Below are 13,484 nucleotides of genomic sequence, written 5' to 3' on the forward strand. Positions count from 1 at the left end.
CCCACATGTTTAAGGGCAACCCAACATGCAACCTCATGCTCCTTGCACATTTCATTATTGTCCAATTCATGCATTCAACCACTCCATTTTCTTGTGGAGTCCTTGGAACAATTTTATGTCTATGAATATCATTAGTGGAATAATAATCTTCAAATTCATGACTACAATACTCACCACCATTATCTTATCTTTTACTAGTGTCATTCTCGACCAAGCATTTTCATTTCTTAAAAGTTTGAAATACATCAAATTTATGTCTAAGGAAATAAACTCATATTTTTCTAGTTGCATCATCAATAAATGTAACATAATAATGGAGAGTCACCAAGGGAAGATATCTAAGCTAATCCCCATACATCGATATGTACAAGCTCTAATTTCTCATTTTTCTTTTCCTTCCCACTCTTCACAAAACTCACTCTATTTTGTTTTCCATACACACAACTTTTACATAAATGTGTTTTAACAAATTTTAGTTTTTGGTGCCATAGTGTTGTATGAGAATCTACAACATTTATTTGTTCTCCCTGCTCAATTGCAACAATTATTCCTGAACATTCATTTTCCTCTAAAACAATCAAAGTAGAAGGACCAATATGACCTATACAAAGATATAAGGTGCCTACTTTCGCACCTTTTGCAACTACAAATGAACCTTTTGAAACCTTCCAATTTTATCATTAAAGGTAACTACACAACCCTCATCATCGATTTGCCAAGCTAAAATTAAATTCTTACTTAACCTTGGAACATGTCTTACCTCATGTAGTAGCCAATGATTTCCATTTTGCAACCTAATCTTAACTTTTCTTTTTCAAACAATCTGACAGGGTTCACTATCCCCCAAATAAACAAGCCCAAAATCCCCTTGGGCATAATCAATAAAATAACCTCTCTGAGGTGTAACATGAAATGAAGCCCTAGAATCTAAAACCCATGAATCGTCAATACTTTCTAAAGGAAGAAGAAAAACATCCTCTTTGGATTTATTCCTTACTACATTTGCCTCCTTGTTCCTTTTGGTTTATCTCCTTCATTGTTCTTTTGAGTCCAACTATCTTTCTTCTTATGCCCTAGCATCCCACAGTACCAACAATCTCTTAGTCCTCTAGATTGAGACCTCTTCCCCTTTGACTTTCCTCTTGATTTTGCATAATTTTGAGAATTACTTCCTCTCTTAGTTAGTCTGCCTCTGCTTTGTGCATTCAAAGCACTTCCTGATGTAGAGCCACTTGAGGTTGTCCTACGAGTTTCCTCACTTAGAATAACATCAATCACATCATCAAATTTTAGGGTATTAGATCTTGAAACAAAATTACTCACAACCATTACCAATCCATGTTCCAACTTTCCAACAAAGAACATAACATCAAGAGAGCCCTAATTTCTTCATCAAAATTGACATTCATAGAAGATAATTTTTTAGTAACAATATTAAACTCATTTAAATGATCTGCAATAGATCCATCTTCTGTTGTCTTCATATTAAATAAATGCAAAATGAGAAATACCTTGTTTGAAGTGGAGGGATTTTCATACAATTTTTTCTAGGGTTTGCATCAACTCTTCCACTGTCTTTTATTTTATAATTTTAAATGTCACCAATGGTGTCAAGCACAATTGAATGCTTTCAAGTGCCTTTCTATCTAAAATCTCCCAGTCCTCATTTGTCATAGTTCCCTATTTCTTTGTTTTTCCTTCCAATGGCTTCCATAAATCCTTCTGATAAAGATAGTCCTCCATTTGTATTTTCTATAATTGAAAATTCTACCCATTAAACTTCTTAACTTTTAGCTTACCCTCATTTGTCATCACTCCCACTCAACCATGAGACTCCATTCAACTGTGATACCTTCCTATAGAGGATCACTAAAAAAATGATGATAGTCTACCTCTATCACTTGTTAGGATTAACCACATACATAAATAATAGTTACATGCAAATATAACCAATATTAGAAAATAATAGATTACAAAGAAGAGAATACAAGACTCTAAAAATGGTTGATATCCACCCGTAGTGTCCCCAACTCTACCCATGCTCTATCTGCCTATCCCTGTGCCACATCGTGCTCATGTTTAAACTAATCTCTCTCTATCCTGAGATGATCCCTCTCTTGTTGTGTATCGCACAACAACTGGATGGTCACCTCATGTGTTTGCTACAGGGACACATACTCGCTCGCCAGTCCATCATCCCCTCCCCTAGATGATGAGCCATCTCCACCCCCTCCACCTCCTCCTTTGCCTACTGGCCCCTATGGTCCCTGCCCATCCTCCTCATGCGACATCCTCTCCTTTGTCGGCCTCTCCTCTTCCCTCTCAGGCTATGGCCTCACATCATCCTACCTCCCTTCTCTCATAACCCTCTGCCTATGCCTTAGTGGTGCCTCCTCCTACACCACTTCCTCTGCTCATTGTCATAATCCTCTGGTTGCATATCTCTCCTACCTTGCTAGCTGGGAAACATCCCTTGCTACCACTGCTGCTCTCGTAACCTGAGCCTAACCTACTAGCCTTGGTCGCTCAAAACCATCTCGGTACTCCTGCATCGAGTTCACATCTAAGACATCCCCAAACTAATCCCACTCCTATGGCTTTAGGTCTTTCCACGCTTGTAACAACCCCTCCCTCTAAAGTGTAGACCCAAACATCATGATTGCCACTCACGTCACGCACTGATACCCGGCTAGCTCCCCTCTAGGGTAGCCTGTCGCCATTTGAACTGTTGCAAGGCCCTATCTGGCTAGTACTACTTCGCAATATACTCCCATTGTCCCAAAAAAAAGAGGTGAAATAGTATATGGTAAATGTTGCCTCTCCTCTACCCATGGCCTGAGACCCATATATGGTCTCCATGTTACCACCCGAATCTCATCTATATGCACTCGTTAGTAGTCCACATCCTCAATATGATGGTATGTAAGTGGATCCCCCCAACTATACACAACTGACTCCTTTGCCTACCTCTCTCTCCGCGCAATCAGCCTGAATGCCATAATGTGCTCCCAAGTCCACACCTATAGAAATTTTGAGAACCCCACACTCCTGCCTTGGTGCCCTACACCCTCATAGACTATCTAATGAAGATCCTGATACAACTCCACTAGCATCAATGAACCCAATGCTTCAGGAACTCTAGCATCCACAATCCACATAATAGTCGGTATCAGTGCCAAAGTAACTCCTGCCCCACCTATATTTGGGGCAATATACCCTGACATCAACCCTCATAAATAAAAATAAATCCTCCTCTCCACAGCTACTCAGTTCAGGTGCTCATCTAAGGGAAATTGACCACTAAGGATTTGATACTGTACACCTGGCCCCACCAACTACTATACTGCTACGTCTCCTATCATCTTCCTGGTTGCCATCATTGGCATCCCCCGCACAGGTACCCTAAAAATCCTATAAACATCCTCTAATGTCAAGTGAAAAGTGCCAGTCTCACTATGACATCACTCACATAGGGCTGTCACCATCGCCATGCAGTTCCATGTGCACGAGAATCTCTCCAGGAACCCTAGGCTGATACCATCAATAATTGCCTAGTCAACGGGGGTGAACTACTCTTCCACAAATAATATGACTGCCTGTCGCTCCTATGAAACCAATGCATCTAACGACCGTTGCATCATAGAAAACATGTCAATTTTCATTTTTCTACACAATTTTAATGATCATTCAAACAAAACCAAACCCCTTCCCTCAACCAAGTCCCTCTTCTTCCCACATGCTTTTACCCTTTACCCCTTTCCTGACATTCCTATTGGCATGTTCCTACGAATGCTAGTGCCCTGTGATCTCACAATCCCATTTTACTGCGAGATCGTTCTTTAACTTTTGACCCCCTTGAAACTCTATCCTGCGTTCTTGCAATCCTAGATATTCCCTCATGTTCCCACAACCATAGCTTATCACAGGAACGTGCCAACCCCATTATCCCTCCCAGTCAAACCCTTTCTTATTATTGCATTGAATTTCTCCTCAAACCTACCCATTCTAGCAAATTCATGTTCTCACCACCAAGACCACATTTTCGCTAGCGAGATCACTTCCTTGCAACAAATTTTTGGCTGGTTCATGTTCTCGTGCAAACTTCCTACTAAATTCACAATTTTGCAAAACATGTTTTTGAACCCTATTTTATCCCTACTCTCTAACATTTTTTGCGGGATTGCATTCTCGCCTATCCCTATAGTGATCCTATTGGACCCATGCCCATATGATCACATTTTATTAATTGCAGGAATGCTATAAACATCATGACATTAATGATTATAAAGACAAGTTTTTTGACCCTACCAATTGGTTTGGTGTCTGCCGCACTTGTACTCGCCATACCACATCCAGCTAATGCTCTGGTCATCCATGCATAACTATTGTATCATCCAAATTAGAGCTCCAACTAGTAATATGTCGATGTAGGTATGAGAGCTCATAACCCTTTTTGCCCCTCCTAGCCCCCCTTATAGACCTCTAGTGGTGCCATTTGCCCCTCTCTGCATCCTCCTGCCCCCCTTCTCTCCTCTCGCCTTATTATTTTTATCATCCCTTGTCTTTTTCTTGCTCATTTTTTCTCTTCTACATTCCCCTACTCCTGTCACTTTGTTTTTGCCTTTTCAATAAGTTATTGAGATTCGTTTTCTCTCCCTACCGTCTTCTTGAGGGGGCATCATACAATCCATTCTCTCTTCTTCTATTCAAAGCCAAGACAACCATATTGCTTTAAAAAGTCTTCTTCATGTCGTTTATATCCGAACTTCTTTGAAATAGTGTTGTCCCAATACTATGTCAAATATGGGCAAAATGTAGAAACCTAAATTTGATTACACCACTAGGTAATCTTATTTAGTCATCTTCTAAGACATTATTGATTAAATATTTATTATTTAATTAATTAATCGTCATCCCCTAGTTAATTAAATTATAGTCCAATTGATAAAATCAAATGATAACCCAAATCAACTTATCAATTAAATCCCTACTCCTCTATTAAAATTAAATAGATTTCCAAATCTATTTAATTTAATCCCATAGCCCTTATTTATTAAATAATTCATTTGATAAATCATCCCAAAAAGCCCTAAACCATCCTTAAAACCTATATTTAATCCTAATCCAACCCATCCACCCATACTAACCTCACTTAGCCTCCTAACTTACCCATCCCATCAAAGCTAAGCCACTTGCTCCCGAACCCCCTTTCTAAGCTAAGCCTAATCCCCCTCCTAAACATATGCACAACTTTAAGCAAGGGTTAAGAATTGCTAATCCAAGACAAAGTCAATAAGTCTCCCTTGTCCTCTTCCATCCCTATCCAAGCGCACTAATGGCTCTTACATGCCATCAATGTCTCTTACACCTCTCTTACACACTCTTCCCCCCTCATTACTCCCTTTGACCAACCATCTTGCCCATCCCCTCACACTCATCCTCCTTATGACAAGTGTCACTCCATGATTGGCTACAAACAAGCAGAATTCATGTGTTCCCCTTTCAAAGCATCCTATCCCTCCCTCACCATTATTCCATCTGTGCATCCTGACCCTCCATCTCGCTACCCCTTAGCCTATAAATAAAGCCCTGCTCTCTCACAATCCATATCATCTACCCATGCAAACTTATAATGCCCCACTAACCACTATAATATAGCCATTTTACACCATTGCCATGTCAAAATCCACCTTCACCTCCATTTACTCCCATACTTGATAAACACCCCATCATTTGAAGCTTGAGGAAAACTGAGCATACACCCCTCATTGCTAGACACATCAATGTCATCATGGGAAACACTTGAGGAACTTACCATTTTTGGTCTGCTTTCCTCCATGGTTTCTTCCTTGGTCTTATCATAAGTGTTAATTTGTTTTGTATTGCGAATGCTTTGTTAATCTTAGTATTCAATTTGCACTACTAAAATAGGTGATACACCACAAATATGCACTTTTGTGTTTTATATGTGCTACAAACAAATAATTTTTACACTCAACATGTGTCGAGTAATTTACATAAACGCTCTCTCTCTCTCTCTCTCTCTCTCTCTCTCACACACACACACACACACACACACACACACACACACACACACACACACACACACACACACACACACACACACACACACACACACACACACACACACACACACACACACGTACACACATACACACATTTAAGTTGGCAACTCTCCCTCCTATCACCTCCTTCCCCTATTTAGGTATCTCATTTATCTATTTGTCCCCTCTCTAGTTTTCTATTCCCCTCTCCACTTGTGATAAGAGGGAGCTTGTTTAAGAGTTTGGATTTTTATTTCATAGTTTATATTTGTGAAATATAGAATAGTTGTATTAAGTGATGGCAGGTCAACAAATATTGAGTTAAATCTATTTAGTGGTAGAGGGCCAATGAAACTTGAATTAAAACTATGTAGTCAAGCTTTGATATTCATAATGTATTGATGGAAGTTGTCAAGTTACCCATGCCACGTGGGTGAATATGATATTTTGATGAGAAGGGCATATAGTTGATTTCTTAGAATAGGGACCATGTTCTTTTTAAATTTTTGTGTAAAGTTATAATTTTACTCATCCCAAATAATGTGTTTTGGTATTGCATAAAATACATAGATGTTTCTCTTTCTAATGAACAATCAATGAACATTTTAGTGGTAGACAAAACTAGTGACAATTGCATTGACTTTTTTGTCTCTAGGATTGATGTTGTTTCCCATTATTATAGTGAAAGTTGCTCAAATACACTATTGTTAGATTGCTAAAATGGGCTAACTAGACAACATGGGATATTCATGGTTAATGGGGACATATAATTTTTGTGAGGATAGATGAATATAATTGCAATAACTAATACATACATTCATATAACTTGATCACTTATTTAAGAGAGCCCTTAGATTTGAGTGTTCTACTTTAACTAGTGCAAAAGGAAGAGCCATTATTAATGCTCGCAGTCATGGTAGCTTGATTAAGAGTGTGTAGAATTCTTGACTTATATTGTGTAGAATGCTTGACTTGAAAAAAATTATCCCATGTCTTGTAGTAATATTTTGCATAGTGTTCGCCCTCTCAGTAATGCTGAAATTTGCATAAATGTCATTGTAATTAGGATCCAATTTTATGTCAAGGGCATGGACACTTGTTCTAACTTGTTGCATAACTTTGTTGGACAAAAATGTGTAATGTGTTGGTTCTATTTATTAAACTTGTGTTTTTATCACCTTCCCTTCTCTCATATGGCATGGTAGGTTATGATACTTAAGCAATATGCTATATTTGCTTATTAATATTTGGCATAAATTGGACATTATGGGGATATGCACTTTTCACCACACCAAATTGAAATAACTTTTTAATTGTTGTTGACCAAATGAGGCTTTTGAGACTACCAAATACCATTTCCTAAGAATTCCCACCCTCCTCTTGTTGGTAGTATCTTTCTTTTAAGAGAGTTTGAGCAATTTGATTACAAAATTTGATGACAAATTTACAATACTATTGTTTGTTCTCTGATTATTTTTCAAAAGAAAAGGATCACACAATCTGAATCCTTTAGACGATGGTCACACAATTTTAACAAGATAGGAAATAATTGAAACACTTTGTACCATAGTTGAAATTAATTTACTTTTCCTTGATTTCAAAAAGCATGTTGTCTATATCATATAGGAATTATTTTGACATAATTATCAATAATCCAAAACACAAGAAAATAGATGTGGATATATGGTTCTCACCATAAAGAAACATAACAACCTTTGAGACAATTTAATAATCATCAAATTTTATTATGTCAATCTTATATATATATAGATCGGTAAATGGCCAAGGCCTTGATAGATTTTATTAATAAAAATGATAATTACAACATCTCTCTATTCAAACGAGCACTCGTAGGAAAGAACAGAGAAGAAAACCTCCAATCTAGCCTGGGACAATCGTCCTTTATTATTACATCATAAAAGGGGCATACCCTAATAGAATAAACTCAAATTTTATTACAAAGAAGGATTGTAATACAACTTGATACAATAATCATCAAATCTTAGATGCCACTGGGGCCATTTGTGGTAGTTCCATTCCAGCCATAGCCTTTAACTACCTTCTTTTATTAACCAGCGTGCTCAACCCTGTCTAATTACTTAACCATCAAAATTGTTAGAGATATGGCTCCAAATCTTATAATTGTGATGGAAGCCTTGGAGAAAATGAATGTTCCATTCTTACATTACATTTATGTTAACTTCTACAAAACTCGAATAAAGGCATTCATCATAAAATTCATGTTGTTCCTTATATAAACATAATCCTTAAACTAATTAATTAGTCTTAGATGCCTATCTGACAAAGCCTTGACCCTATATTAGAAATAGTAAGACTTATCTTTATTTTTCTTTTTTAAGTAAACATAAATCAATGAACTTATTAAAATATCTATAATCTTCTAAAACCAAATATACATCTACATATCCTTAAAGATTCTTGCCAGTTAGTCTCAAGCAACCATCATCTTATTTAGTCTTACAGACCAGACTGTAGAGCTTGAATATTATAAACTGAAGTTACTAATATATATTATTCAACACTCTTGGGTTTTCACTTCCACTCCAAATTAGTCTCCTTTATCTGATAGTTAAGCTATCAAAGGTTCTGACTCTTAATTCATAATACCTAGCAATGAGGGTATTATAAAAAGAGAGTGCCTTGATTATTGTAGCAACAACCATAAAGATAATAATTTTCTATTAGATTTGGGAGACTAATGATAAGAAGAACTACCTACATAAAATTCCATACCATTTCTTAGTCATAACAATGCTACAATAATCACATAACTGAATGGATAACGAAACAAAACATCACTGAAAGAAAGAAACCCTTCAAAGTAGGATTAAAACATATTCTTCTATTGTTATGTATTCATATTAATTACAATAGAGCTACCATAGAGTGCTGCCATATGTACAATTGCAGACAATAAAATAACCCATTACTAACAATCAAACTGACAGCAACCTATTAACATTCCACTGTAGACCATAACCCTAATATAAACATGGATTGACCTAAATTAACAATTACAGAACAAGTACTTGAAGACTAAAAGCAAAATATGAACAGAGTGATCCTTTTACCCAAAACCTAAATGAGTAGGGGACAGTGCTTCAAGGCCAAACCTTCAAATTTGAGCAAAACAAAATGCCTGAAGCATCAACTCCTTGTTTTATGTCATTTCTTCCAGTATACCATAATTACTTCCACTACATCATTCGAGTTGTCTGCCTGAAAGTATGGGGGGAATTCAAAGGAGGACCGTTCTCTGTTGGTCTTCTCTATATTGGGGGAACATAAGTCCACCTTGTCCAAATTGTCAAATACCACTCCAAGATGGATGTAAGCCTTAAAAAGGTTGAGATAGTTGATGAGCCATCCCTGCTTAGCATTCACTGTAATCTTTCTCCATCCGAGTAGGAAATGTTTAAAATATTATTTTAACCAAAAGATTCAAGATGTCAAAAAAATGGAAGATTAGCACGAGTCTCATGGAGGGGTTTGGATTCTATTTTTGTAGATTGGCTAGGGTGGGTCTAGAAATAGTTCGACTAGCTTAGAAAAACTTTTTGTCACATGTCCACAATCCCTCATTAATTTTTACCAAAATTTTAATAATAAATTTAAAATCTTAGAATATCTCCACTTAAATTTTTTAAAAGACAAGACAAATTTTAAATTCGTGAAAAAAATCTCTAGAGCCATAGGTAAGAAGGAAGCCCCACCCAACCATACACTTCCCATTTAAGAAAGGAAGTATATTCATGCCAAAGTCCTTCAATTTATTTTAAGATCATCACCATTTATTTTGAATCTTTCCCCGGCTCAATAGAAACAAAAGTTTGAAAAGGGACGATGTTTGTGGGCGATTAGTTGTACCCCATTTTCCCTAAAAATTTCCTTTATTGTTCTCCAGACAATAAATATTGTTTAACCGTCAGTAACGGTCTGTTACAGAATGGAGGCCCAGGGCTAAATACACCGCATATATAAATCAGCTCTAATTCAATACGCAAGACAGCTGAAATTTCCTTTTCTCACTTCATTTCCAGGTTTCATCACTGCATTGTTTCCTTTCTGCGTTGGAATCAGGTATAAACTGTGATCAAAATATTGTTTTTGATTTCACACAGAATTTGTCCAGCAGTCTTGCTTTTCTCTTGTTCATCAGATATGGCAGAAACTTCAGGAATGCCTTCTGTTGGCATAGATAATAATGCAGTGATGGAAAAATCAACGGAAATGCCAGTGGAATTCGTTGCTCCAAAACCCTCGGAGGAAATATTACCTCAACCTGCCGCTGCCAAGCCTTCGGAGGATGTTTCTGCCAAACCCTCCGAAGAGATGTTGCGTCAAAATGACGCTCTCAATCCTTCGGATGATGTTTCTCCCAAACCCTCGGAGGCGCTTGATTCGAGATCACGGGAGGTTTTGCCTACAAAACCCTCTGAATCTTCCGATCCTAAGCTCTTGGGAGCTTCAGGGGAACAAGCTCCTACCACTCCCTATCGCCTCTTCAATCGGCAGAGGACCGTTCATGAAGTTCTTGGGGGAGGACAAGGTATGTAACTTTCATCACTCAACTTTGCATTTTCGCTAAATCTGGTAAATTTCCGTCCTATGATATCTCTTCCGTCGAATTCACAAAGGCTTACGCTTGGACTTGACATTCATTGAGTTGGATTTTACATGCTCAAATTTTACTGAATTTTAATGATTCACCATTCTGGATTTAAGATACCCCGTAATTTTCCCATTTCTAATTTATATTTTCTATTTTATTTTTTTCGTAATTTCCTCTTCTATTCAATTTTTTTTGTAGAGTATAGAAGAAAAGGATCAGATTTACACAATCCATTTGATATAAAATTGATTCATCAATAAAATGAAAGAATGCAAGAATTAAATAGCAAAACCTGATCCATCATCAGGGACCAGATCTCAGTTTCTTGAATTTGGGGGAACTGATTTTAATTTAACCTTTGACGATCATTATTATAGCCTCTGAAATTTTGAATCTCTTAGCCAAATGTTGAAAGCCATCTCAGTGATTCTTGAATTTTGCTTCCTCTATTTTGATGTCATTGATTTAGGAAAACAAATACCAAACAGCTACCAATCAAACTAATTGACGTGGCGAAGCCATCCATGGCAGGCCATCTCAGTGAAACTTTTTGGGGATTTTACATCCTTACAGCCCAAATCTGGCTGTACATTTAGTTCTTTTTTTTTTTTTTTTTTGTGTTAAGTTTATGTGGAAATTCGCAACATAAGCCTACTCAAAAGTATCTTTAAATTAAGAGTACTTGGATTTTTTGCTTTAGGTCAACCTCATTTTGAAGTCTGGTGTTAAACTAGTGCTGCATTTGCCATGCCTTTACTGCTATATACCCTTCTCACATTAATTAGTGTTTCATTACTGTATGATCCGTTTTTCATTTATTATTCAATCCTTTAGCCGTAAGTGTTATCTACTTTATGCCCTTCAATCTAGCATTGTATTAAATCCAGAAAATTGCCTATTTAAATTCTTGTCGGATGGAATGAAGGCTTTCCCCTAAGACCCTAGGACTTATTTTACTGCATGTTTGAGTTTAGCTTATGCCGAACTTTATTTGATGCATTTTATCTCGTTTATCATATTGTTTTTGCAGTTGCTGATGTGATTCTCTGGAGGAAAAGGAGAATTTGTATCTGCCTGCTTCTTGGTGGTGGTTTTATTTGGTACTTTTTGGAACAATCGGGGCACAGTTTTGTTTCAGTTGTTTCATCAACACTACTTTCTGTCGTTGTTCTTTTGTTTACTTGGGCAAAAACTGCTAGGATTCTCCAAAGGCAAGCAGTTTGAAATTATCCTTAGCATTTTGATTTTGTTTGGACTCTTATCTTGCTTTAAGTAACTATTTACAAACAGAATTAACAGATTCTGTACCGCAGACCACTTCCTACCTTGCCCGATTTGACATTATCAGAAGAAACGGTGACCAGAGGAGCTGCTAAATTGTGTGAACAAATTAATTGCATTTTGTCAATTGCACATGAATTCGCTCATGGGAGAAATATAAAGCTTTTTATTAAGGTAGTTTTGTACTCGTTTACCGAGCATTCATGTCAAGGTTTTGATTCTCAATGGGTCTGCCATCATGAATGCATTTTAGTCCAATGTCTAGATTGTTTGAGGATTATATCTAAACCGTGTTCTATATATGATATAGATATCATTGGCTAAATTATCTTGTATTATAATGTTCTATTGATCTTATGCCTTATAGGTGTTTTCCATTCTCCTACTTCTATCCATTATTGGAGGGATGTGCAACTTTCTCACGCTTCTATATATCTGTAAGTAGTTGGAAATTTTTAGTATTTTAACAAGTAATATGAATATCAAAATTTTTACTGCTTCAACGAGTAATATGAATATCATATTCCAGTTGGAACTTATGACCTATTATGTGGATTTTAAGAAGATGCTATTATTAATCATGCTTCTTTCTGTTGGAATCTTCTATATTGCAAGGCCTTATCTTATCTCTCATTGTTCCTGCATTGTACAACAAATATGAGGATCATGTGGATAGTCATGCAGAAAGAGCGCTGAAGGAAATTGTAAAGCAAAAAGAAGTAGCACAGCGGCATATATTGAAACATTACAAGAATCTTGATGAAAAAGTCATAAGCAAGATCCCGAGGGAAATTTCTAATCTTTCCAAAATTTCAAAGGAGAAGACTCCATGAATTGTCTCTAGATCTATGTCGTGAGGAAAAAATATGTAAATGTAAAATCATTTTTTTTTTGAAATAATCGCACTTTTGGCTGATCAATCTTTTGTTTTTCATTCGCTTATTATCCTTTATATATGCCATACAGCATAAGCCATTTGAAAAAACTCAAAGAATTTCGGAATCCTTGTTCATTTTTGTTGAATCAAGTATCTTATCTTGCCTAGCAGTGTTAAGTTGGTGAAAATATTTTCAATTTCTAATGCTTCTAAGGGTATGCAATGATCAATCATTTGCTGTCTAGATATTGGTTATCAATAGCGGACACTTAAACATCACACATTAAGGCTTGAATTTTTTAATATGAATAGATAAGATATATTTTTGAATACGAATAGATAAGATATAATTTCATGAATTTTGAAGTAGACTTTGGAAAATAAAAGTATTTTCTTAATAGACTTGGAAGCAAAGATTTAAGTGTCTATGTAAGTTCAAAATGATTAGTTGAATTATTGAATAGTTAAATTAGTTGTTGAAGTATAAATATAGATATTGTCTTTATTACAAGTTTAAATGAATATTAAATAAAAACAAATTGGTTTTGAATAGTAAGTATTAGTTGATTTGATGTAGATTAGAAAAGATACATGTATCTTAAAATATATGAATTCATTCTTTGAGCTA

The 13,484-nt window shown here is 36.2% G+C and overlaps 1 protein-coding gene across 1 annotated transcript; it reads left to right on the forward strand.

The window, feature by feature from the left end:
* The first annotated feature begins 10,091 nt into the window (after positions 1-10,091).
* Positions 10,092-13,026, forward strand: LOC149551527 (reticulon-like protein B10). Its single transcript, XM_089787026.1, has 5 exons — positions 10,092-10,635; positions 11,729-11,909; positions 12,012-12,153; positions 12,347-12,416; positions 12,595-13,026. The coding sequence occupies exons 1-5, from the start codon at positions 10,248-10,250 to the stop codon at positions 12,810-12,812; spliced, it is 999 nt and encodes a 332-aa protein (XP_089643152.1). The 5' UTR covers positions 10,092-10,247; the 3' UTR covers positions 12,813-13,026.
* The last annotated feature ends 458 nt before the right edge of the window (positions 13,027-13,484 follow it).

Source organism: Cupressus sempervirens, chromosome 6 (assembly GCF_028749045.1).
Source record: "Cupressus sempervirens isolate cs-2001-9-10 chromosome 6, ASM2874904v1, whole genome shotgun sequence".
NCBI classification, from domain to species: Eukaryota; Viridiplantae; Streptophyta; class Pinopsida; order Cupressales; family Cupressaceae; genus Cupressus; species Cupressus sempervirens.